This window comes from Ambystoma mexicanum, chromosome 10 (genome assembly GCF_040938575.1).
Source record: "Ambystoma mexicanum isolate Mex_15411 chromosome 10, UKY_AmexF1_1, whole genome shotgun sequence".
Taxonomy (NCBI): Eukaryota; Metazoa; Chordata; class Amphibia; order Caudata; family Ambystomatidae; genus Ambystoma; species Ambystoma mexicanum.
The window spans coordinates 968,645,460-968,673,360 of NC_090932.1; the positions used below are offsets into that span (position 1 = coordinate 968,645,460).

General features: G+C 44.9%; 1 protein-coding gene across 11 annotated transcripts in view; it reads left to right on the forward strand.

Annotated features, from left to right (window-relative positions):
• Positions 1-27,901, forward strand: part of TNIK (TRAF2 and NCK interacting kinase) — a 1,364,982-nt gene that overhangs the window by 885,925 nt on the left and 451,156 nt on the right. For all 11 annotated transcript variants that reach the window (XM_069618746.1, XM_069618750.1, XM_069618745.1 and 8 more), the window contains exon 7: positions 13,687-13,817. In XM_069618746.1, the coding sequence (XP_069474847.1) occupies positions 13,687-13,817 (131 nt within the window). The remainder of the gene's footprint in view (positions 1-13,686; positions 13,818-27,901) is intronic.

Below are 27,901 nucleotides of genomic sequence, written 5' to 3' on the forward strand. Positions count from 1 at the left end.
CAGCGTGGGCACGCTGAGCAACGTGAACACACTGACAGACAAGAGAGAACTCCTCTCCCATCAGTCAGCATGGTATCGCTGAGCAATGTGAACACACTGATTGACAAGCGAGGAGTCCTCTCCAATCAACATGAACACACTGAGTGACAGGAGAACTCCTCTCCTGTCAGTCAGCGTGGCCATGCTGAGCAACGTGAACATACTGACTGACAAGAGAGAACTCCTCTCCAATCAGTCAGCATGATCATGCTAACATGAACACACTGACTGACAGGAGAGGAGTCCTCTCCCATCAGTCAGTGTGGTCACACTGACAACATGAACACACTGACCTACAAGAGAGAACTCCTCTCCCATCAGTCAGCGTGGTCACACTGACAACATGAACACACTGACTGACAAGAGAGAACTCCTCTCCTGTCAGTCAGCGTGGTCATGTTGAGCAATGTGAACACACTGACTGACAAGAGAGAACTCCTCTCCAATCCGTCAGCGTGGTCACGCTGAGCAACGTGAACACACTGACTGACAAGAGAGAACTCCTCTCCCATCAATCAGCGTGGTCACACTGACAACATGAACACACTGACTGACAGGAGAGGTTTCCTCTCCTGTCAGTCAGCGTGGTTATGCTGAGCAACGTGAACAGACTGACTGACAAGAGAGAACTCCTCTCCCATCAGTCAGCGTGGTCCCACTGATAACATGAACACACTGACTGACAAGAGAGAACTCCTCTCCTGTCAGTCAGCATGGTCATGCTGAGCAACGTGAACACACTGACTGACGATAGAGAACTCCTAACTCATCAGTCAGTGTGGTCACACTGACAACATGAACACACTGACTGACAAGAGAGAACTCCTCTCCTGTCAGTCAGCGTGGTCATGCTGAGCAACGTGAACACACTGACTGACAAGAGAGAACTCCTCTCCTGTCAGTCAGCATGATCACGCTGACATGAACGCACTGACTGACAGGAGAGGAGTCCTCTCCCATCAGTCAGTGTGGTCACACTGACAACATGAACACACTGACTGACAAGAGAGAACTCCTTTCCCATCAGTCAGTGTGGTCACACTGACAACATGAACACACTGACTGACAAGAGAGAACTCCTCTCTCATCAGTCAGCGTGGTCACACTGACAACATGAACACACTGACTGACAAGAGAGAGAACACCTCTGCTGTCAGTCAGCATGGTCATGCTGAGCAACGTGAACACACTGACTGACGAGAGAGAACTCCTCTCCCATCAGTCAGCGTGGTCACACTGACAACCTGAACACACTGACTGACAAGAGAGAACTCCTCTCCTGTCAGTCAGTGTGGTCACGCTGAGCAACGTGAACACACTGACTGACAGGAGAGGAGTCCTCTCTTGTCATTCAGCATGTCCACGTTTTCAGCTGAATGACGGGAGGCAGCAGAGCTCACTTCTGAGCCCTGCTGTCTCCCATTATTTTGCTGTTTGTTGCGGAGCCAAACGGCTTCACAAGAAACAGCAAAATCATTGCAGGGGCAGCACAATCCCCCGTGTGAATAAAGGACACGGGAGACTGTGCTGCCTTCCACTTAGGAGGGGGCCGCGAGGCCCCCAGCAAGTGCGAGGCCCGGGGCAGTTTGCCCCCCCTGCACCCCCCTCGTGACGGCCCTGGTCCTGAAGAAGGTGGCACGAACTAGATAGCCCAAGGAAACCAGTTGACAAAACACATGGTGACGGTGGGAGCCTTCCTGCTGCATTCCTCATTTTCAGCAGCCATGAGATCCACAATCATTAGATCCACCCTTGCTAGCTGAGTCTTCACAGCATTTGTACACACTCGAGAGTAAAATATCATCTTTAACTACAGCATACTCATCTTCAGAACTGGCCAATAAAGCAGCCATTGGCAAAGTACTGGTGGAGATTTTCCTAGACCAGTTCTCTTTCTTTATCCCTACAGTTACAAACTGGCTCTCCTGTCAATATGACTACCTACAAGCAAACACGCACAAAATCAGTTCATGATTTAAGTACAATCTGACACAGAATATTAACAATTGAGAAATCAGAAATTGAGATATTTCTCTTTTCCTTGCTCTATCCACTATTAGATAGGCAGCCCACCAGGTCATCCTAGGGGTAGAGATTTAGAGAGGTAGGCGTAAATGGAACTTTCTGTGTCCCCCTTTTTATCTTTCACCTCAACTGCTGAGTATTTCTGTAATTATAGACCGTTTAAGAATACACATTGTTCTCTTAGACTCCCGACAGGTAGTAACTTGTTGCTTCTGTCCTTCTCACCTTCTAGACAATTCAGATTTCTTGATCACTGAGGAGCATTATAAATGTTCCAAACACACAAACTACTAGTCTTGTGGGTAATGTGCCCACTCTTTTCGTGGTACAATACCATGTAGGGCCACAACCGAATCAAGTAGAAGTTACCTTCTTTTAGTAAACAAGGCTTCGTTATTCCAATTATTAGCAACACTATACAAGCCTGTAACTGCACCTTAGCCTGGCTAGCCATAACCTGAATTGGAATAAATTGAACTAATATACAACTTCGCACTTGCATGTGGATACCTTATGCTGCGACCCATTTACGTAACCCCATCCACCTTGAATGATATGATGGGTTATTTATAATGCGCTAAAGACCCAGAGGTTTCTAAGCGTGGATTGGACCTGTGTTGCTCTGTGTCGTCTTGCTTCGAGCATGTTGACCCTGAGCTATCCTCCCGAGAATGAGATTATTTGTATGCATGACTTGCGCATTAGCGAGAATTCAAAATTATCAATGTACTTATAATTTTAATTTTTTTCCTTTTTGTTCTTTTCTTATTATTTTACCTGTTTAACCAACTGCTTGCCTTTTTCTTTTCTATTATCGTATGCTTTTACATTCAATACACTAATTGGAATATCATACCAACCCCAACCTCTCATTACCTGCAACTCTGATAAATGTTATCCATAAGAATCACAAAGAGATTACAGGCAAGTTAGGACGGTAAATACCATGACAGTAACTAATGTATTACCTTGAAAATGTCCTAAGGGAGAAACTTCAGGCCATGGAGTTGGCACTTTGAGCTGAATTGTCTTAACAGTAAAGTCACTAATTTACTGGCACATCAAGCTGAAATATCCAAACAGTAAAGTTACTAATTTACTAACCCACCCAAATTTCAAATTCACAAGATTACAGATGACTTATTTTACATATGTGAACAACATGTAAAAAATACTACTTTTTGAAATACAACCAAAGCATTTATTTGGTTATACTTCATTGATGATATCAGTGAGAAGCGCTTACAATGGGGACAATCACTTCTAAACTACTAAGGCCTAGGTTGTAGGTCCCCCCTGCACCCGGGTGAGCAGCTCTCTGAATTGCCTTAAAGGCAAAATGCACTTTAGGATTAATCCAGGCTCTGATGGCGCAGCCAAAGCAACTTTACAACCGCACAGTATACAAATCGCAACCTAAAATGACACCAATGAAAAGCAATCAGCCCAGCAAAAACTTGACCGATCACGCTTCACAAACCCCAAAAAATGAAAAGCTTTTTTGCAACTCTACAAAGAAACTAAGCTATTAAGCCTTAAGTAGAGGTACAAATCGCAGTTTCCACCTTCTGGTAGTCAAGCAAATAAATAGTCATTGCCTAAACAGTTCATTTCAATTTTTAAATTTGAATTCATTGGGGATGAACCAAAGGTGTCTGTGATTAAATAACTGTCCTCTTAAAAGATGCCTCCCTGTGTGGAGAATTAAGGATTTTTAAGCGTTGTCACATGAGTTGTGTCAGTGTGCGCACCAAGCAAACATTCCTGAAAAATGACTAAGGGCCTCATTACAAGTTTTTCCGCTATTCCAGTGGTAAATCCGCCGGGATATCAGCAATTGCTATTACCGGTACCAGCACTTGTCTGCCTGCATTGCCGGCAGATTACAAGTACAGGTATACACAGTAATTCCCCTTTCCATGGAGTCAATGAGGGATGTTCCTGCTATGACCGGCTTTGCCAGTTATGCAGTCAGTTTTTTGCTCATAGGGGTTAAGGATTTATCTCCATCTCTTAAGTGAAGGTAAATCCTTAACCCATACAGGTAAAGTTGTAGTTGGCAGGTCGGGTAAAAGTGCTGGTTAACTTTATTTCGAGCAGTTTTACTGTGTACTGGCCAACTCTTAATGAGGCCCCAAAGCCTGGATGTAGGAAGCAAATTGACACTGCTCAGTACCAGAGAAGGATTGTAGCACAGCCCTTCTGGGTGGAGGAGTGTCCAGAAGCCTATAGAGTAGTGCAAGTCATTGATGGTGTCAAAGGGCCTCATTCCGAGGTTGCCAGTAAGCCGCCGGTACTACCAGCGGCTTACTGGGAGCCTCGGTTTACCATTTCCACTGCCCATTTACCGGGATTCCCATGGAGATCAATAGGACTCCATGGGATGGGAACCACTGAAACACTGGCACCGTTATCAACAGTGCTGGTGCTTCAGTGAATGATCGTCAGTAGGTGCCTGGACTACCGGCTGGTCAGGCCTGTCGGTAGTTCACTGCACCTACCGGCAGACTCGGAGTATGCCGGTCTGGAAAATGTGCCGGTATATGTTGTTACCGGCACCTTTTTCTTGGATCAGCATACTCGTAATGAAGCCGAAAGTGTCATGGCACCGGCCCTTGCCTGATTTCTCTGTTTTTACTCTCCAAAATGTACATTTGCACAGAAAGTGTTGGTCCCCAGAAACTAAAGAATGTGCCTTGACCTGTAGCAAGAAACTGGATTTATTTTTAGTATAAAGGAACTGTCTTGGCTCTTCTGATTTCCTGTGTTGGTGCGACATTGCATTGTTGAGCACCAAATAAGACACATACCAACAGATGATTGAGAGAAAGGAAAGATGTGCAACACCTTGCCTTGAGTGACACCGCACCACAGGGACATTGTGAAGCTGCTGTTCCATGCAGAGCCATGACCGAGCACTTGTGGCAGTCTCTTCCCTTGTGCTTTGTTACAGCACAGCTGTGAGGTGGCTCTGCTGACAAAAAGACCCTATTTCTTTTAGATGGTCTCTGGTAGAAGGAGATCGCTCATTCTTGGTAGTACAAAGATGCTGGCATTGCACCCTTGTTTCCTGAAGTGGTGTCTCGCAGTAATCCCTCAACCCGGGAAAGATTTTCTCACATTTTCTGTCGGGTCAAATCACCTGGTGGGAGTGGATGTAAGAACCATGAGGAGAGTCCTACTCGGTGCATACAAGCACATTCCTTCTGTCTAAACTGTGCCTGAAACATCTGGGAATAGGAGTAGTGAGTTCAAGTGGAAGCTTGTTCCTTGCACCTAAACATTGAAACCTTGTGAAGGAGTGTTTCAGCGTGGCACACCACCTTGCTCTTTCATCAATGGTCAATGAATGCACTGCATGCATCAAGACACATGCTTCTTTCCTATTGGCATACACCTGAAACAACTTAGGGCCCGACTTATGTAAAAGTGCGCAGAAATCCTGCAACAACAGTCTGCCAAGAGCATCACTGCACGACCCTCCATGCAGATGTTTTTCTGCGTGCTACGGGTATTCATGGAATTGTTTGCGCAAAGTATCTGTATATGCAAGTCGTGGCCGGGATGCCCTGACACGCCCCCAGGCAAATCAAAAAGAGCTGGAAACGGCCACCTTTGCGTGCTCTCCCACACGACGACATGCACCCTTAAAACAGAGTGCAGGGTCCCCGGCAAGCAAGCTTGCATCTCGGGGACCCCATGCGAGTTCCCCCATAACTGTTACTGGCACCCCGACAACATGCATACAATTCATCGTAACTCGGGTAAAACTCTGAAAATCTGCGTGCGAACCACCTTAACCATTCCAGCACCCCGTTACACTATGTATCAGCACCTCTAATTTGTATCGGAACCCCGGCTTCATGCAGGCACCCCTAAATTCGATACCCGATCTTACCTTTGCGTAATGATTCCTATGCAAAAGTGTCTGCATGCCTGCCTTTGGGTGGCAGGTAGTATGAGGGCTTTGCATGGCTATTTACCTGCCAGGAGGTTGCACGGTTGGATTACTGAATAAGCATTGTTGAGCGCAATAGTGGGCGTGCAATGGACTGCCTGTGGGTCGTCCCTCGTAATACCCACTTTTTTGCATGTTCTCCCCCATTTTTGGTGTTCCGCCCCCTTCCCCTGCATGGTGTCTCATGCAAGGCACTCGGCCGCTCGCAGGGGTGTGCCGGGCTGCTGTGAAATCCACACAAGTCCAAGGAAAATCCTGTGCATTCGATTGCATGGATCGACGAATGGGATAACGCAGGCAGTTTGGCGCGCAAGTTCACTATTTTCCTTGCAAATAATTCCATGAATCGTGCCCTTAATCCTTTAATTTGGGATAACTAACTGTGGTTATGACTATTTGGCTAAGGATGTACGAGGAAGAAGTTGTAAGCTTAGTAGGGATAGGGGAGCAAACACAGAGATGATTACTTTTCTATGGACAACTAGTAATATGTCATCATTCCAAAATAAAGCCTATTAATTTCAATATATTGTTTTTTAAGGAAAGGGACAGTTTATAAATCATTTTGTCATCGTCATATAGATTGATGCTTTTGTAGCTGAAAAGTGTGATGTATGAAAAGACCAAAGGTTTGCATTTTTTAAGGTTAGTGTGCACATTGTTATGTTAACAGTGTTTACAAAACTGTGTATTTTAAAATGGGACCTATGTTTCCAAATGCTCCAGTCATCAACACCTCCCTCTGCTCCCCCTACCCACCCCAGCACCTCTGCTACCCTAGCACCCTAACTGTAACCCCTGGTTGTGCCCTCACGCAGAGCTGTCAGTTGCGTCCATGCTAGATTCACCCTCTATAAATCCCATGCATACATTCATGGCGACACACCGTTTATCAGAGAGATTTTTAAATACAAAATAATTGTACTGTTATTCGATATTATTTTACAGACTATAATCTCCCCAACATGTCTATTAATATCTACTCCTACAAATCGGTGAATCGCTCTAAAAAATGACAGAAAAATATTAGATCCATTCATGTTCGACGTGTTTGTTTGAAGAAAGCATAGACATTGTTTGCAACCGTATCTGATAAGTTCTAAATTGGATTCATTTGCACATTCCTAGAGCATTTCAGTCCAAAGATGTCTTCAGCTAAGCCTGGATTTCCTCCTAGGAAAAAACAAGAGGAAAAGGCACATAGCATGTAAACCAGGGAATGGCTGCACTGTGAAAAGATACAATACATGTGTAATTGGACACTAGTAAGACATAACTCAAACCAATATCTCTAGTCCTTCCTCCTACTCTTGTCAAATTCGTTACAATTAGAAAATGGTGGCCTACTCTCCCCCAGGTTTCACTGTTTTGAAACTGGTATTGGTAAGCTCAATGCTCACGCTGAGCAAATATAAAGGCTCGACCTACCTCAGATGCCGAGGAACTGAGGAAAGCAACCAGCGGGACAGCAGTATTCCACCACGGGAACAGCATAGCAATAGACGGTATTCGTGGGCCGGGGCCACCTTGCAGTTTATAGGTCGATCGTAGTTCTGTCAGATGTTATCAGTGCAGCTTCTGACTCTGACGTCTCCTTTAAGGAGCCTAGGAAACATCTTGCAAGTACCAAGACGCTATGGGGAAAACAGAAGGGTAGGATAAGGCCTGCTTCTACTTAGTTCCTGATAGGTCAGGATTCCATTTACCCAAAATCAGAGTTCCTGCCCATGCAGGTGGCTTACCATTGGTATGTTCACCCAGTAAGAGTCAGACTATTGTGGATCCATTCTCCTTTATTGGAAGGTGTGTGGAATGCCTTTGATGTCACCATGGACTGTTGAGTGAGTGACTAGTTTGAGTGTTGTAAAAGTGTCAGTTAGATCTCGGAAAGTGGTTGGAGTGGATGTGTCAGTGTCATGTCTGTCCATTTCACTACCTTGCATTCCACTTACCTGCTGTGGTCCACAGACAATAATCCTTGCTCATGTGCTTGCAACTTGGTGTCTTCTTAACCCACGTGGTCGTTTTCAGAATACCCTGTAGAGGGTAGTACAGTAGAAGGAGCTGGAGAGGCACCCAAGTCCTTAGCGTACAGAGTGTAGCAGAAGGGTGGATCCTTTAGAAATGGAAGCACATCGACTGACTAGGTTTTAGTGCAATGTCCAGCTTTCAGATGAGGAAGTTGCGAGACATGTGGAGTAATGGATGATGGACAGAAGGAAGGAAGAAGTGGACCAGGAACGAGTGAGCGAGTGAACACGCTGCACAATGTCTGGGAATGAAAACGGGATAGCACGGTGCAAAGGCTCCATGCATCAGATCATCTTTGCGTGGGTACAGCTGTCCCTACTTGTAATCAGAAGAGGGTAAAGCAGGGCAACTCCTTATCAGGTGCAGGCTGAGCAGAGGGGTTTGAGTGTCGGCTGATTATGAGCTGCTACAGATATCATATGCACTGGGCTTAAGAGTGATAATGAAACCTTGCTTATATGGTCAGGATCAACTCCGGTGATTCTGATGCCAGAAGCCAAAGTGCTCTCCCCCCAACCTTTTTTTGGAATCAGATTTTAACAAGTATGTGCAAAATTCTAAAAAAGGTCTGAGGAGACTGAAAGCTGTGACCACACCAGCTGTGGATTGACATTGTGTCACCAGTGGTAGAGAGCGTGCTATGAAAATGGTTTCCTATTATGAATTATGCCAAAACAGGGTTAGTTAAGAGATGTCTAGAGGTGACATTGGGGGGGATCACCCAGAGTCGAGTTCCCCTCCCCAAATTCCTTTGCTAGGGGACCATTGAACCAATGCATACGACAGAGTATGGGAATGTGTATTAGTTGGGGAAATGAACTTGGGCATTAAGTCCTATTACATTAGATCCCTGCACTTGTTTTGTTGAACCTCCAACCTAACGCTGTTGGCTGAAAATATTTCCATTTTGAATTTAGTTGATGATCTAGGCACTGATAGGGAGTCATCCAAATGAAACAGTTGTACAATGAAAAGGTGTTGAACCTGGTACCTTCTATCTTGAGTCTTCAGAGTATCCTCAAGGCTTCCAGGGCCATGAGGTAGCAAGACAACACAGAGCAGCAGGGGTTTGAATCCCGGCCCGCGCTTAGACACTGGTCTCCGGTGTAAAGCGCAATATAAAAGTTCAATTCATTATTTTTTTTTTTCTGGCAATTGTTTGCCTCTACATGCATCTACTGAAAAAATAAGCATATTCTTGCCAGTTATATTCTATTGTATCAAGTAGTCGGTTATATAGTAACACACCTTGTTGACAGAAGCTTCAGGTTAATCCCGAATGCTGGGGACTGTTTCATTAGGTTTGGTAAACATGAATGCCTTTAGTATCTAATAGGATATGGCGAGGGCCAGAGTGAGCTGCACTTTCTTGACCCCAACACCTTAATCTGATTTAATTTTAAGTAGTATTAAAAGGATGCTTTCACTTTGTGTTGTGATGTAGTTTCTCTGAGTGTTCAGGACTAGCATGAATCAGGACTTTCTCACACTTGTTGGTTGTGCTTGGCCTTTAGCTTTCCTTTTTGAGTTTGAAGTAAACCTCTATGGAGTGTTTTTTATATTATGTTTTGGATGCCTGTACTTGCTATTGGGGCTAGGCAGGGGTTCACTTTAAACATAGTCAAGAGTTGCTGTTGGAATGGTGGGGCTTGACATTTTTGAAGCTTTTTTATGTTTTCACCATTTCATTACATTTCTATTTTAGTTTGATTTCATTTTAACTATAAGTTGTGTATAACTTTTATTCAGATTCAAAATGATTCAAACTCATTCCAAACAATAGGAACCTAGTGTTCAAACGTGGTTGAATCAATTCTATCCAGAAAGAAAGCAAACAAGGTCATATTCACAAATTAGCTGTGTATGGATTTTACTGATTCCAACTATCGTTTTAACCATTTCAGTGCCTGCCACCACATCACAGAGGCCGATGGTACCAGATTCATGAAAAGTTTTCCCTGGGGATCGGTTCCTGGCACCTGGCGCATTGGAGCATCTCGTTTACTCCCCTTGTTCGTGTTCACAGCTTAATTTCCGATGATATACATATCCATAAAGGCTTGAGCATCAATAGACGACAATGTACCGGCCTTGTCACACATTAGAAAATAAACTTGGGTCTTGGGGCCCTTACGTTCTGACCCCGTCATATGCCTGGCATACTTTGGTTGGAATAGAACATCTGGAAGGACGTCAAAAAGTAAACCCAGCAATATTCTTGCTCAATACAATCATAAACCAGAAATCAAGTTTGTCTCATATAACCCTTAAGGGTTAAGGACGATTATGCTCATCCTTTTTGCATGGACTTGATTAAAGCTCAGCAGTTAAGAAGCAGCAACCATTGAAACTGTAGACGCATCCCAGGGATTGAACACTTTCCAAGGGACTTTCCGAAAGTTTCCAGTGAATGATCTGCCCGTTCGAATCAAATGTCTCAAGATTGGACTTTCAAAGCAACATGCCAGCTCTAGGGAACTGAGCACATGAGGTTATCCACAAACGCATCAAAGCATTGCTTACAACCTCTGATATCCAACACTCCTATTCAGAGTGGTCTTCCTAGTTTAAAAATTGTGCTCTAATTATGAGGGCGCATTTCAATTTTCTGAGAATCTTCCCAGGGCCAGGCCACTGGGTGAAGCACACAGCTACAGCCATGGTTGGCCCAATTTGCCCTGGGAGTGAGGACTCTGCTATGCTTTTGTTTTTGCGAACTGCCAATGAGATACGCAGCATGTGGGCAGTTATACACTTTCTTACTGCAGCACTTTCTCAAAGAGAATGGCTTTTGACAATTGCAACATGAGCTGGGGAGAGCAGAGCTTTTGCATTTTGTCTGGGGAAATTTGTTTTTAGGAAATGGATTCATGAGTTTGTTGTTTTTATGTAACAGTTGGTTTCATTGATAATTTAATTTAACCTTTATTTTCCTTTAATGGGATTTGTATGTTTGTTGCCTTATCATACTACAATGGAATTATAATTCTGAATAAAGTTCCTAAAATGACACCTTTATTCAACTTGTCGTAAAACAACACCACGCCTTCAGGGCGTGTGCGTGCATTTTTTGAACAAATGCCATTTGAAGTGATAAGGTGCCAGTTTATTGAAACCTTGGATAGCACGGGTGCTGCGAGTTAAGGCAGCGTACGTTGTGCATATTTCAAGAGTTTTTTTGTGTTAAACCAACACATTAAAGTCACGTCAACTCAAGATGTTCAATGTATTTCTAGGGTTTTGTGCTGATGTATCTGTAGGTACTAGCAAATGTAAACTTTCTTTTGTATACAAAAAAAAAAATCACAATGACTATTCCTGAAAAATATGTACTTTCTTGCTGAGCTGTGCAGTATGGGCTACTATCCCTTATAACAAACCTACTTACGCTTGCTCCCTCTACTCATTTCAACACGGTTTGCTCCTCTGCACCTTAGCTGTAACTTTAAAAGGTAAACTTGTCACTATAAGTGAATTGCAATTTTAATGCACAGTGAAGCAATCCCCTTTCAGCCAAGTCTCGGACAACTGAGACTCTTTCCTGAAAAGTGTCCCTTCTCTTTCATTCTTGGCATTTCTGCAATGAACCAAGCCACTCCACCACTGTCATTTAGCTCAACCCTCTCTTTTTGAAATCCTGGAAATAAACATCTCAGTGTTGTTTGAAACATTGTGATGTCTAGGAAAATAGTTTTTTAAGGTTCTCCCTGCACTGTTTTTCCAATGTAGACTCCAGGGCTCTAGATTAAGATAGAAATGCTGCAGCTAAAGGCAGCTCCTGGGTCTACAACATTAACTTGTAACCAGGGGCTTCCACTGGAGAGCGAGGAGCTGGTACAGTGTTCCACAAATCTGACTTCCACATGGGATTAAAACAAAACTGTGCCCATTATTTATTACCCTGTATTCTTTAAATGTTATATATATATATATTTCTGAGGCTTGTGGAATCTGCTTAGATCACATGCTGTGCATAGGCCGACATCTAGTGGAAGCTGCGGAGTATTACAGTTTGTTTTTCGAAACTCGAAAATGGGCGTCGACACAGGGCGTGCCAGTAATACTATCCCTAGTGTGACGTCCACTGTACCCAAGATTCCTCACGCGTCATATATATATATCCTAATGTTTATTTATAGATTGACCCAAACATACAGAGTTAAATTCACAGTTGTATTTGTTTGTTATCAGTTGGCCTGGGGAGCTAAAAGTAGCTTCTGGTAGCTGTTGGTGTCAAGATAATCCTAGGCTACAATCAGGAGCTAAATTACTGTCAGCTCTCCTCAATTTCAGAACCGGCCCTCTATTTACATACATTGCAATCCTCCATCGAAACCTCTTGATGTTTGCCCATTTAGCCCACATGTATCTCTGTACACACACTACCCCTCGTGCCTACATAAGTCAAAGCTAGCTCTTTTGGTTTTTTCATGCATAGTGAGTTTATGGCCCTTGGACCGTCCATCTGTTACTGGATCGGATTACACCAGAATAACTTTGATTCCAAATAACCGGACAAAGTCAAGAAAATGGCAAGTTGCTGTTTTATTAGGAATGATCAAAAATAGGAAGTTTACAACGAACAGACGCTCATTTTATCTGTGATTTCCACATGAAAAAAAATTATATACTCTCATACAACGTGGCAATAGTGAAAAACCTACTAAGGGTTTCGATTGGTTATGGGAAACATCTAGATATACAATCATATAGGAGCTAGGTTTATTATTGGTTGTCTATTATCAGGTGGACAGCTCATAACTACCTCTTCAAATATGTCATTTTAAGAAAAATCATTTACACAGTGCTTCATTGGTTTCTCAAGCTATAAGGTCCTTCATTAGATGGACTAATACAATTGGTTTGGCACGCTAGTGCCTTGTCTGGAACATTTGGTTCAATTAGCAACACATAAGCCAAGACCCAGGTGCAAGTAGATGGAACATGAAGCTACCCTAGCACCCAATTAGCCCAACATCTCATCACCCTCACCTTGTGCCATGAAATTCTCTTTGTACTTGGGCTTGCAGATTATTCTTGTCCTAGGAATGCAACGGGAGTGAGGGCCCTCGCTATCATCTCTGTAACTGCAAGTTCACGCTCTATTTTCATCCTCGACTCACGTGACAAAAGACCACAATTCTGTTCAGTCTGCAAGCTTTTAAATGTTTTAAAAGAATTAAGACTTGGCATCCCTTGTTTTTTTTCTTGCACCTTAACATGAGGATTAATCCTCCGCATACATGGGGCCTCATTACAAGTTTGCCTGTCCTGTAACTATGGTACCGGTAAACTTGCTTGCTCCCAACAGCAACAGGCCTCTGTACTCTTACCGTGTGCGTGCGTGCGTGCGTGTGTGTGTGTGTACGTACCTAAGCGAATGGCTGGACTGTGGAATGTTGCCAGAGCCTATGTGTGGTCAGCAGAGAACTTCATACATATAAACTATCAATGCAGCCCTGATTTTTGTGTGATTGTTATCGAGTGCAAGGTTTTCACCCCTGCCATTTTACTGGTAGGCAAAAATAGCACTGGACAAAATAGTTGACCACAGTGCTTCTAATAAAAATAAGCCAAAATGCACCATTGGGTTACTATGTATTCCTAAAATAATTTCACACTTTTGTTTCTAGTGGATTTTGGGGTCAGTGCTCAACTTGATCGCACTGTGGGGCGAAGAAACACGTTCATTGGAACGCCGTACTGGATGGCACCCGAGGTCATTGCCTGCGATGAAAACCCTGATGCCACATACGACTTTAAGGTACACTTTTCAATCAACATACTTTCATTTGCACCAAGCACCGATATGGTGAATGCTGTATGTGCATGCATCAGCATTGTTGTGCGAAAGGCTTCCCTTGCCCATGCGGTCAATGTTTAGGCATCACCAACCCTATTGGTGTCTCTATTTCATGGCCGTAATTGGTCTACATCCGGATCTGCTCATTTTTGTAAATGAAACTTGCTCAAACCTGCCTTCTTTAAAATGCTCTATGATTAAAATATGTTGCTTTGTGTTGGGCACTTGGAACAGAGGGCACAGTTGAACTTGGTGATGTGTTCCTCTTAATTCCTACCCTCTTCCATGCTGAACTCTTGTAGGCCCTTTTGCCACTTTGTGGCTTGGTCGGCATTGTTGCCTTAGCAGAAGGCTAAAAGAAACATTGGGATCATTACGAGTTTGGAGGTAGCCATGGTGCTAATAGCCATGGTGTTGTCAGAATGGGGATTTACCGGGACATTCTGATGTAGGTGGACCCGGTAAATCCCCATTCTGAATGGCATTCCCCATTCCCATTCGAGCCCCCGTAGGGCTCAATGGGAATGGGGAAGGAACAAATAACGGGCCCGCTAGCTCCCTAGTCCCTTAGCGGGTCCCGCTAAGGGCGGCTGGTAAAACCAGCTGGCCCTAGTGGGACCCGCTAAGGGACCTCGGAATGCGGCAGTAGGGGGTTAACGGCACCGGCATCCCACCGGTGCCGTTAACCCCCTACTGCCGTACTCGGAATGACCCCCATAGTCTTACTTTTAAGGACCTGTAACACTAATACTTTATTGAGGGGAAGTTCTCTTGTGAAGACCCAAAGTGATAATAAGTCAATTTCTCACTGCTTGTTAATGCATTCAAATGTGCTGCTCAGTGGTCTTTACATAGCGGAACCTAAACGTGCCTGTTCGGATCTATGTGATCACTGCGCCGTACCAAAAGGTTGACTTCCATTATTGATTGATTGATATTTTATTTCTATCGCGCTCGTACACAAGTGTTTCAGAGCGCAAAAAGGCAAGGGAGGGGAACGGGGGAGAACAAAACAGCGATCTTACTAGGCCCAGTGACGTTGAGAACGTGCAAGTGCATGGAAGGGGGGAGAGGTGGAAAGTGCAAAGTAGAGGAGAAAAAGATAAATAACAATAAATGAATAATAAAGGCAACAAACAATGGTAATGCAGCCAGCAATTTGCAAGTGCTAGGTTTAAGGCAGCAGACAGGGTAGGTCTGATAAGTGCAGGGAGAAAAAGGGGGCACTGTATGGGTACAGATACAGACCCCAGTGCAAGGGGTGGCCCGGAGGCAGTGCGGGAGGGTGGCAGGATGAGCAGGTACCTGGGCCCAAAAGACAGAGGGTGGCCAGGTGTACGGTGGGTGTCAAGAGAGAACAGATCAGCAGGGGAGAGGGGGAGCGAAGGCAGAAGAAAAGAGGAAGGTCTGCGCAGTCATTAGATAGATCACTCTGGCCCGCATCCCCCTACTCTCTCGCCCCACAATTACCTACCCAACTCCTCAGCATGTCTGCGGCATCAGTTCCCACCCACCTACTTCAAATCTTTCTTGCCCCTTGCTCTCCATCTGATGGAAGTGGGGAACACCCTGCAACCCCTGACCCCCCATAACCCCGAACAAGGGAAGCATGGGACACCCCTGCAACCCCATCTCCTCTTGGTCGGTGTACAGTATTGTGCATTTGCACTGTATCAGTCGGAATTTTGGTACGGTGCATATGTGCAGTACTGCATCAGTCGCTGTTTTGGTGATGACATTTTAGTATGATAACGCCTCGTTGCGCAATAACGTAAGACCAGTGCTGACCTCACCCCGATTTGTGTCCTGTGTTTGGGAAACTTTATATTCTGGATTCTTGTCATTGCTTCATTTATATCGCGAGGTTTTTCAAGAGCAAAGGAATCCTCACGCAAGATACAATGGAAGGACTTGACCATTTACATTGTCATGAAGATAGAAGTGCTCCTCTGGAAGCGTGGAATAAATGATGGAGGCTTCACATCCAACAAGTACAACTGCTCCTTGTAACTAGGTGCCAGACTCGAGATGTTGTTCTAAGGTGTCCATATCGTTCATTGGAAACATGTGTGACGCGAGTACTGGCACACGCTTCCCTCGGGAGTCATCCCTTCTGAAGGAAGGCCGGCAGTCACCCCTCGAAGACTTCTCTGTGCCCCACACTCACTCAGTTCCTTCGTTGGGCCTTGACACCATGCTGATTGACGCAGAACCCAATCCGTCTCCTCTTAAAACCCCCAGCAGGGTAGAGAGGCAGTCCTCTGTCATCGCACATTCTGAAACAAGTTTGTAACCTAAAGTCTTGCATAAGAACAGTGCAAGCCTGCGTAGACTAGCTTCTCAAGTGCGCTCTCAAGACAAAGCCCTTCTGGAAGCTTGCCTCTGCGATTCTAAGAACTGGAGGAAGATGATGCAGGGCATAAAAAGGGATGCCCATTCAAACAAATGATTCTTTTACACTGACTCCGACACTGGGGACGTGTTTGCTTTGTCATCAGTGCAACCAGGTCATTGGTGCCTGCTCCTGTCATGCCACTGCCATCTTTGATTCACAGTGTCCACTCATCCTAACAACCAGGGTCTGATTGGCCCCTCGGCCTTTCGGGCCATGGCCGGGCCATAATCGTCCATGAGGGTGTGGGGGCCGGTTTCTGGCCATTCCTGGGCCGGTTTGATTTTTTTTTTTTTTTAAACAAAAAAATTCCAATTATTTTTTTTTTCTTTCAAGAAGCCTTCTTAGGTCGATAAATGAGTACCAGCACAGGTTGGTTGATATTGTATGCATATTTGTTCTATAAAAAGAGTTTAAGCATAAGTGCTATACAATAACATATCATCTGGCCTTGGACTCTGCTTGGATTCACGGTAATTTAGTACTTAGGCCCAATGCTATTTGATGACACTTCCTGTTTTGTCAAGGGGTGAAAGGTTATGTTTCATCGCTACCCGGGATGTCAATTTGGGGTGGGGTCAAATGACATCACTTCCGGTGATGTCATCAGAGGTCAAGGATCGTGAGGCACGGGGTGGGCCACTGTTTTTTGGGTCCCAGTCCGACCCTGCTAACAACCCTGATAAAACCTACCCGACATGGGAGATTATCTCTTTCACCAGTGGATTACTCTGTACATTGAAAGCCACTCTCTTCACCCCAGGTAAGAAACCCTCACCACAAAAAGGTTTCCCATCTGGTGACGGCATACGATGGTTAGAATTCTCGAATTTGTGTTCAGTTCACCACCCTTAGCCGGCTGCAATACCCGCCCGATAACTGCAAAACTATCCAAAAACGAGATGTCTCAATGTTGCCCCTTGGCGGCCACACAATTTGCACAGTCTTGCTTCATATAGGATTTTGGTCCTTGCACCTATGATCAGATCAGTATCCATGTGATTCAATCTGAACGGCAGAAATGTCCTGCGCTTCTGATTATCCCACACCCAAGATAAATACAGTTGCAACTACTCAGGCCTATAGTCATTGTATATTTGTTGTTGACATGATGATTGCAGACCCACATACTTAAAACTGTTGTCAGAGTCTTCCTTCCTTCATAACATCATTTTTCAGACTTTCTTTACCATTGATATTCCCACATAAACAAAGGACCTGAATTTTCTAGCGGTATATCTGCCCTTTCCAAATTCCAGTGCCTGCATGTCTGAGTGAACCACTCAAATTCTGCACTAGGCAAGTTAAACGGGACATCCTTTAATTTCCCCATGAGTGATGAGTCACCTGCCATCTGAATCTTTCTCGGAAATAGAAATAGGCTTTGTAGTGCTGGGGATAGCAAGGAATGCAATTGCGCTTGCATTCTCATTAAATGAATAAGAATGCTCCTTCTCAGTCCAGGACCAGAGTTCAAAACTTCTCTTTCATTGGTGCAAGGTCCAACAATCCTGTTGGACTGCAAATATATGCACCAAATAGAACAGAAGGCACTGCCTTTCTTGCGTATACTTTTAGCGATTACTCTGTGCGGTATATGGAGCATTGACGCTATCCCGCGCACTTCTGCTGTAGGCCCACTACCTTTGCTTTGTGTCCCAGGCCTTCAGTTTCAGCAACACATACCTGAATGGACCCATAGCCCAAAAACACACTCATCAACACAGCCCAATAGGTAGACAACCAGTCTCAACCTGAAGGGTTTATCATATTTTTCCACACACATGATTTTTGATTTATCGTAATGTATGCTTCGTTCATTCATGACACTCTTGGAGCATTGGCATTGTCCGTCAGGGTTACTATGTGATTCATTTATGACAATATAGGGTACAGCAATGGATCTCCCTCTGGAGGGGAATGAGTCGACTTTATTTAATCCCAGGTCAATATCTCGCACTTAAAGATTCAAAAGGGGTAGAGCTAGTACATACCCCTGCTTCTATCCATCATTGGGGTTCGTTCTACCAGGACTATTCCCCCAATTTCCTAGTCTTACCCTCACACATGTTCTATCATGCAATTGTCATATCAACGATTGAAGTCTTGAGAAGGATACCGCATTAGTCTAATTTGCACCAAAGGTTTGAGAGCTGCTGAAGTGAATAACACCATTTATGACAGAGTCCGTAACTCCACCATTGCTCTCTTGGCCAGTAAGGCTGAAGCTACCATTACCCGTGGCTGAAACGCTGACAAAGGAATGAACATTTGATCATTTTTTCATGGTTCTCTTTTTATGTATGTAACACAGTCTAGATTTTATTTGAACATCTATTGCTATCACCAAAAGAAATGCATTTTCATTAGGTCAAGGGACTAGTGCACATTGAGCAAGTTGTAGAGCAATAAATGTTCCTTCTTGAGCAATAATAATATCCCTTTAATATATAGCGCTTCATGCCATATTCCCAAAGCTGAGGGGAAAAACAAAACTGCTCGGCTGGGAAGCGCAACGTAAGGTCCTGAGAATAGAAAGGGCCCATAAGGAGGACTTGGGGCGCATAAGGACATGTATTGCCCTACAACCGGGTGCTTGGGCCTGGTAAGAGAATATGGGCGAAATACTAAAGAAAAGTGGCAAAGGCATTCTGGTATGGCCACCAAGCAACAGCTGCATGGTGGCCGTTTTCTGTTTTGATTTTCTGCCTGCGACACGGAGCTGAAGGGCGGTACCTGCCATGGAAAGAAAGTGAGAGCTGGGGCCCCCGAGGCTTAGCAGAGGCAGAGCTGGCGGCGCGGGGGTGTCATGGTGGAGGTTGTTTCCTGTGGGCCCACAGTAAAGAAGGCATAATGGTGACTAATGCATGGAAGCACTCGATTGGCCTACAGGAATTCCACACTCCACCCCAGTGCTGACCGTTAATTACTAATCTACTCAATGTATTATCCTTGGAACGGTAAAGTGGTGAGGCAAGCCTGCTGGGATTTCCATCTTGTGAAATGCAGGCTGACCCAATCCCTGAGACGAAAGCTTAACTTGCTGAGCTACAGTTTCCTCCCTGAGTGTAGATAGATCGGGCTATCTTGGATGTTGCATGCTGTATCCCATGTGATAAAGAGTGACCCCTAAGGAGGCAGCTGTCTTCCAACACATACTGTGATTTTTAGTCAAGAAAACACCATTATTTCTGCAAAGGCGATAACATATAAGTTTGACCAGTGGCTCTCTGGATTTTAGGGAGCTATCTTAGCTTTCTTAGCTGAGATCAGCCTACCACAAAGCGGAGCTAAACTCCACTGGGTATTGCCCGATTGCAAGCAGAATGCCCACTCTAAGAACTTGGAAACGCTGAGCGCATGAGTCACTTTTAAGATTAGCCGGGGCTCAGCCAAGCATGACATGAGGCTGCTGAGATCACATGCTGTCCTGGCAGGAGGGATGCCCAAAGTTCACTTGACGTGCCACTGCGCCAAAATTAGATGCAACTTGGTATGCACTGTAAATTAAAGCAACACGATTACATCGATAACATCTGTGCAGCGGTCCTGACAATATTGGCATAGCAGGGTTCTGCATTCAAGATTTTAAACCGCAAAATGTAAACCGGTGTCGGCAGTGCAGTGTTCTACGCTCCAGGCTGCTGCATGCATGTGCGCAATTCATGAATGCGTGATTCTGTGAATTTCCGCAAACCAGACCCAGCATTTATGTATTAGACATCGTTTGACTTTCTTTCAAATGTAACCTTTTTTTTTTAAATGTTTGATATGCGATTTTTTTTTTAAACAATTTTTCTACGGGAGAATGTGGAAGATGGCACATTCTTTGCGAGAAATGCACCACACGTCCGAATGACTATTATTTCATCACAAGGGAAATGGAAACTCGTCATTGACGACACTTCTCACATATGTTGTTGCCCTTTTGGTAACCAAGTTATGGTTCGAAGTTATCGATGCAATTCAGGCCTTATTTACTTTTTGGGTGCTTGGTGGCAGTGTTCCAGTTATGCACACAAACCATCAGCGCCGTGTCCGCCCTGGGGCCGTGCACTCCAGTAACCAAAGCAATCTTCGGTCCCCTGCAGAAGCATGCGCCTGGGCAGGGAAATACGCATCAGTCAGCATAGCAGCTATGGGCACAGGACGCCCCCATGACCCTGGAGAGAATACAGTTTAGGATGAACACGGGCAAATAAGTCTGGTATCTGTTGCCCTGCAGTCTGGGCACGGGGTTGGGTGGTCGCCTGGGGGTGGGGGACAGTCCATTACTCAGGCCATCTTGTGAGTAGCGGCTTGAAATCAGGGAGCAAGAACATTCATTCAGTGAGCTGAGTCAAGCGGTCAGGTTTGGCTTAAGGAAGCAAACATGAGCTTAGCCAGCAACAAAGTGCTTGATTAAATCTTGGAAGTCCCCAATAATGTATTCCAGTGTCGGTTAATGCTTAGTATGCAGTATATAATCACGTCTAAGGCACAGCTGTGAGGGATTCGGCCATCCGCACGGGAAGAGTGCGCTCACCTGGGCTTTTTTGTTTATTTAAAGGAATGAATGATGGGAGAACAACCTCAGAAAATATGTGGGGCAAGTCCCGCACATATTTTCCATGCTCGCAGCACAGCAGAAAAACAGTCATGTACTCTGGGAAGGCACAGTTTACCAGCACCACCCTCCCCTGTCATGTGTAGCTGACACCTGACAGCTGTGGGTACATCAAAAGCCTTTGGCTGTGGGAAGCCTGATTAGAATTTAAAGGCCCCATGGATTTGCGTCTCCATTGTCAAACCTAGCTGGTGGTGGCGAATACTGAAGAATGTTAATTAGCAGGCCTCAGGAATGCCAGGGTGCAGGAAGTGGCAATCGAGACCAGACACCATCACCTCTTTGTAGTGCAATGTGTCAACCTGGTACTAACACTCCTCTTTGATATGAAAGGGCAGTGAATGTCCTGTCTGGAACCACTCCTTTCAGAGCAGGGATGTATGTGAATTTTAGAAGAGCAAAGTCTGCCTGCAGTCCCCTACATCAAAGGAGGCCCATGTTGTGATCAACCACCGCATAGGGCTCAGTTAATTTGGGAGACACTTTGATGTACAGCAGACAGGAAGGTGGGTGGGATTTAAAAGTATATGTTGTCATCCTTCCCCTGTCTGTTGCCAAGCGCCTTGATTCTGACCTGAAACATCACTGAAGATTGTTGGTGGAGACCCATGATTGGCTCACTTAAGTTAGGCTTAGCCTACACCAATCACTGGGGCACGTTTGGCTTTAAAAGAGGGCTGAGCCCCTCACTGATCAGATAATCTGGAGACTTTGCAAAGGAGTAACAAGAAGGACTCATTTGGATCCGGGCTAAAGGTACAGTCTACCGTACATCTTCCGCCAGTGAAGGAAGGCCAGGAGTTCCAAGAGGAAGCAAGATCGATACCCTAAATATTTCCCAGGGAACAGAGGTAGATACCGGACTCGGAGGACCCGTCCAGCATCTCCAGTACCGGTAGCCAGCCATCACACAGCATGCCCTGCTAGGTTCCAACACCAAGCTTCCTAGGAGGGAAGTACCGGAGAATCTCTGGAAAAAGGACAAGGGCGTTGCCTGCCAACACCCTCCTGAGCTTTGGGCCGTCTGCCTTGAAAGGACACGAGCTCTGCGAAGAAGCTGGGAGGAGTGCCACACAAGCATCATCCAGTGTCAATCTTTGTAAGGACAATTTCGAGACAGTCGAGTCCTCGAACTGCATCCGGCTGCACCGCTGACTGTTGTCACCCCGCAGTCACCAGAGCCGTCCGACACACCTCGACCAGCATTCCAGATCCGCCAACCAGCACAGAAACGACAATTCTTGGCCCTGAGCTGCCGCGCCAGACAGCATGCAGACGTCTGTCCAGCCTCACTTGCCGAACTACCTGCTGCTTGTTACGCGCAGCTGGTCTCCCGCCACTAAACTGTCACATGGGCTGCAAAGTGGCTTGGAAGCGCCTTGACGCTGTCAAGCACCAAGAACTTCTTCATCACCAGGTACATTGTGGTTCTACCCCTCTGGTCCTTCTCCAAAGGCCCCTAGAGACAATTACGATCCTTTGCACCTTTGGTGCTGGAACCAAATGATATTAAACTATAAGACTGATTACTTTACCAACTTCCCTCATGTCAGTATCCAGAGTGCATTCCTTTCCTTTGAGAAACTCTGTGTTCCTTTACATCGTGGGTTGTATCTTAGTGCTAGAACTGTCTGTTGTAGTAATGATAAAGTAGATATTCTTATGCAACCTTGACTGGACAGTCCCTTTTATAATTGGGTAATTGTATTTTTGCTGTTTTGCAAATAACCCAATGATCCACAACCTTGTAGAGATAAGCCTGCCGTTGCGGCCACGTTACCAAAATTGGACAAAGAGTTCTTATAATTTACTTATATTCCGATCCCTTCTGGTGTACTAGAGGTGTGGGGTTCATTGATCTTTTAGAAACGGATATTCATCCCTGGACTACTGGTGAAGTTGATTTGTCACAACAGCCCCAAATGCCCAATACACCAATCTCCCAAGAGCCCCCATAAATGCCAGTGAATGCTTAATATGCCTTCCAAGGCCAATGAATGCTTAATATGCACGATAATATCCAAACCCATCTACCACTTACATGCATCTATCCAACACAATATGAAACTCCCTTATGGTCTACTTCTAATCCAAGATAAACAGCATCAGGCATGCTGTTTCCTCCACAGAGCCTCTCCCAACTTCAACTGACCAACATTTTGCACATTGCACCCCATTCGATTAAGACAACCCTCATCACCCTCATAGCTAAAACTAAACCAGCCCACGTCTTGGACGATGCATGCCCAGCTCAAGTCGCATCAAGCTGCATCTCCATCCAGGCTCCACACTGGTTCAGCATCATCCACTCATATCTGCTAAATGGCATCACCCGCATACTCAAAACAGGACAAATCTTTGCCCTCCTGAAAATAAATATCAATCAACCCCCACACTGCTTGAGTACTGCTGTCACATCACCATCCTTCCATACTTCACCAGAATTATGGAATGCTTTCTAAAAAGCCAATCCCACCACCACTACACAACAAGCAACCTGCTCAACCCATTCCAATCAGGTCTCTTCCTCGGCCACAGCACTTAGACTGACATTTCACATTCTGGAAGACCTCTACAACATTACAGAAAAGGGACAGAGAGTCCTTATCGTCCTCCTCAGCCTCTCAGCAGGTTTTGACACCATTGACCACACCATCCAACCAAATACCCTATTGCACATTAGTACCCGGCTAGGGGGATGTGGTGGCCTCCCAGCCAATCGGGAGGCTCAGAACGAGGGTGTGAGCACCGGGGAATGAGGCAAGACTTTGAATCCACCTTACCTCCTCCCCTGCATTTTCCTTCACCTCCCCCCCACTTTTCAGGAGTGAACGCACTGGAAACATTTTAACACCAGCGCGTCTGCTCCCGATCTGTGACAGGCTGCCATGGAGAGGAAGAAGGGACTACACGTCGTCCCTTCTCTCCTTTCCATGGCGGCCATTTTTTGGTTTACTTTTTTTGAATGGCTGCCTTGGACAGGGAGCAGGGAGAAGGGACTACTTGTAGTCCCTTCTCCCTTTCCATGGTGGCCATTTTGTTTATTTACTTTTTTTAGTGTTTTCATTGGCTGCCATCGAAAGGGAAAACTGACTCCACGGCTTCCACGGCTGCCATCTTTTCAACTTTTCTTTTCTTTTCCAAAATGCTTTTAGTACCGTGGTTTTACAGGCCGGTGTACCAGGGTACTAATAGTAATAAGCCCCTCACAGGGGGGACATCCCCACTTCAGGTAATGCCGCGGGGCTCATAGTTACAGGCCTGAGCAAAGCCTGTAACTATGGGCCCTGAAGTGGTAAAGTTGTAATGCCCCCCCAGACCCCGCTCAGGGCTTATTGCTTAAGTATGTCACTCTCGGGGTTTCCAACTGATTTACCTCTTTCCTGACTGACAGGGCACACTTCATCCCCATACCCCCTATCGCTTAAATCCCATCACGTCATATACGCAGTACCACAAGAATCTTCCATATCTCCCGTCCTGTTGAACCTACACAATGAATCCCTTAGACGGATTCTAAGCAGCCACAACACGAGTTTTCTCCAATATGTCGACGGCATGCAAATATACTTCACGAATTCCACAGCCACAAAAACTGTCTCTCAACCCTTTTTACCTCGATGGCCTAAAATTGAGCCCATCTCAAATTGAATGCCTTCTCATATTCCCCCACAGACATGAACCTGACCTCACAAACTGCATCAATGAGCTGAACCCAGACAAATCCCACAGATCCCTCTCCACAACAGCAAAATCAGTAGGTTTCACCATCGACCCTCACAAACCATATAGCTGCCGTCACCAAAGCATGTAACCTACAGCTACCACTCCTATGCAAGATACACATCCTTCCCCTTAATGACTTTCGTATCACAGTCCAGGCACTCTTCCTCTCCAAGCTGGACTATGGTAAGTCTATCCGCAATGGACTCCACAAAAACACTGTCTCCCCCTGGAAGACATGCAGAACGTAGCAGCAAGACTCATTCTACATGTTCCAAACATGCACACATCATCCAAGCTCTGTCCCTGCTCCACTGACTCCACATACCACAAAGAATCGCTTTCAAAAAACGTTGCTTTATACACAGAGCCATCCATCTCAAAACCCATCATGCCTCCAAAACAATTGTACCGACCACCCATAGAAAAACCAGACAAGGCAACCAAACTCTCTGTACATTCTACCCTGCAAGCTAACCAGCCAACAGAAATAGGCCTTCACCCAATTGGCACCAAGATCCTGGAGTTCTTCCATCCAACAATTGTGCCACCCCTTCCATCACCTTCTGCAAAACCCTCATAAAACATAACTCTTCCCCCACCTAATCTAGCCGGAACACCTCACCTGCTATATATTATCTTGATTTCCCTATCCTTTAAATAGGAAATATTCCTATATATATATATATAGATTATACATTCCCTATAAATTTGTTTTACTTTTTCACCTTCTCCCTTTCAAGTTTTTGAAGTGCTCTGTCATCAGTGATCCCCAGCCTAAAATGACCTCCCATGTGGCTAGGGGAATGCAGTCGCTACCTGATTCTGACCCTGGGGGTGGTATTATGAGGAAGGATCACATGGGAGGAGATGGCTGTCGGGAGATGTGGTGACTCCATCGGGAGGGACGCAGTATTCTTTCTTTATGAATGAGGAAGATCCTATAATTCCTAAATTACTGATGGGCTGTTGTCACTATACAAATCCCTCCAGTTTCACAAATCTAAAGACTTTTCCTAATAAACATTCTAGGTTGAATACCATTCAATCCTCATATATACATAATACCCCCATAGCATCTCCTGTCTCTGATGGTTACATACTAGGCAAACATCCCAAACAAAATCACCTTGGAAGTCCTATTAATCCTATGGACTCCAATTCACATAACACCTCGAGTACTAAGATGAGGAAGAAGGAGGTAGCATGGATTGAAGGAAACCCTACGCTGAACATGCAAACTAGTTGTTGCAATGTAGATAAGCTGTGCAGGATATTTAAAATTGCTTTTCACTGAAAATCAAGGAACAGAGAGAAGAGAAGCAGCATGGGCAAAGCGCGAAGCAGGACCGCAGGTGAAGGAAGATGCACAGGAGGGGACCATGCTGAAGCAGGCAGGTGCTTTTAAGCTGCCGCTTGTCAGCTTTTCTTACCGGATCGCGGAGAGACCCAGATGAGCATTTAAGGCTCCAGGAAAGTGCTGCGAAGGAACCGGCAGCAACATGAATGCTGTCAAGGATGTGGTTGAGCCAAACAGCAGCGACTTTACTGGCACGTGAAAGCAAGGCTGGCGGAAGGGCTGAAAAGAGGTCTGCCAGGCAGGAGACACCGTTCCCGAATTGAGATTTTGCCACAGCAACGTCCCACAGATTGGAAACGCTATGAGACACCAGTGAGTCGGCATCATGAAGGTGGGAACCGCGGGGAGTACCGACAGCCACATGAACAGTAAGTGTATTTTGAATATCAACCAAGTAAATTAAAGAGACAGATTTGCACAATAACTCATACTTGTGATATCACAAGCAGATGAATATTAATGAAGAAGCTGAAAGGCAACATTTTTACATATCCCCATGTATGAGAAGTTGATATGGGGAAAGTTGGAGCAAACATTGCCATAAGCAAATTAATACTGGTAAAGAAGATAAGACACAACTTGAACAAATCTTCATATGTGAGATGTCCATATAGGGAAGGTTGGGACAAGTAATATCTAAAGTCAATGAAGTATACACAGTGTAGGAGTATAACTTTGCTATACTGGGAAACAAAGAGAACATTGAAAAGAAGACCTGATACATGGGACTTATCAGGAAGTGAGTCTATTGGGGGTAAGATTCCTGGCAGGAGAGTACACCAGGGAATCTATAGAACCCAGAAGGGGATACTTGGCAGGGGATTATACCAGGAACTTATCCAGGAGAAGTTGTGTGAAAGAGAAACTTTTTGCCATCCTTGGAAACATTTGTATAAAAGCACAATTTTTGCCATCCTTGAGAAATTGTTATATGGAAGAGACATTCTTGCCTTCCTTAAGGAAACATTGTTTGGGAAAAGAAACTTTCACCATCCTTCCTCAAATAATCCAGGGGAAGGGAACTACCCTGTGGATCCAAGGAGGTTTCTTTGGAAGAGACCATTTTTGTTGGATTTGTTTATTTGTTTTAGATTTGAGCACTTATGGTTAAGCCTAAATTACAGACATGTTATCTTTCACTTCTTAGTTGTTCATTTCTAGTCTGAGGGTAACATATGTTTTGGACACAAACACAGTTTACATATTTTGATGACAAGACACAGACTGATGTTTAGTTTCCTAGGCAGGGAAGCTCTCTCTAGGATAGGGGCAGAGAGACCTTAGTTCAACCCTTTTCTTTTAATAAAAATTTCTGATATTAAAAACACTACTATTTTGTGTCCAGCTCTCATTTCTGACCCCTCACAGATAGGGCCAGCACTGTATATCTTAAATTAATACAAATAAATCAGAATATGTAAGGCAAGGCCTCGCATGCACCATATGCTAATCGCCCGAGCCCCTAGTATTGCCACCTATTGGCAATTTAGTGCTTACTATGCTGGGAATAATCCACCTCTTTCAAGATGGCTTACTGCTGGTTCATTTTTTAGTTTTATTTAATAAACAGTGCCAGTGTTGAATTAAACACCAGTTGAGATGATTGGGGCATGGGATAAAAGGGGAAGGTGATGATCGCGGCATCTATGCTTCAAGCAAACACGGGCAGACGCTTTTTCTGTGTTGTGACGTGATCAAACCAAAATGGGGGTGACTACCTTCTTGATAGGAAATAGCACTGTCTTTAAGTTAAACGCTTTACCTATGGTGGTGTTGAGCAATTATCTTCCCCATGGCAGGCCTTGAGCCCAGTTACCTGACATAACTGTGAGGCAGATGTCTGTCAGGGCACAGTTCAGTCATTGCGCTATTTGCTGTTTGTTTTTCCTACAGAGAAGGAAGAAGAATTAAGTACAGCCTTCGCTAACCGGCAGTGAAGTTGCAAGCATGTTGCAAGCATGTTT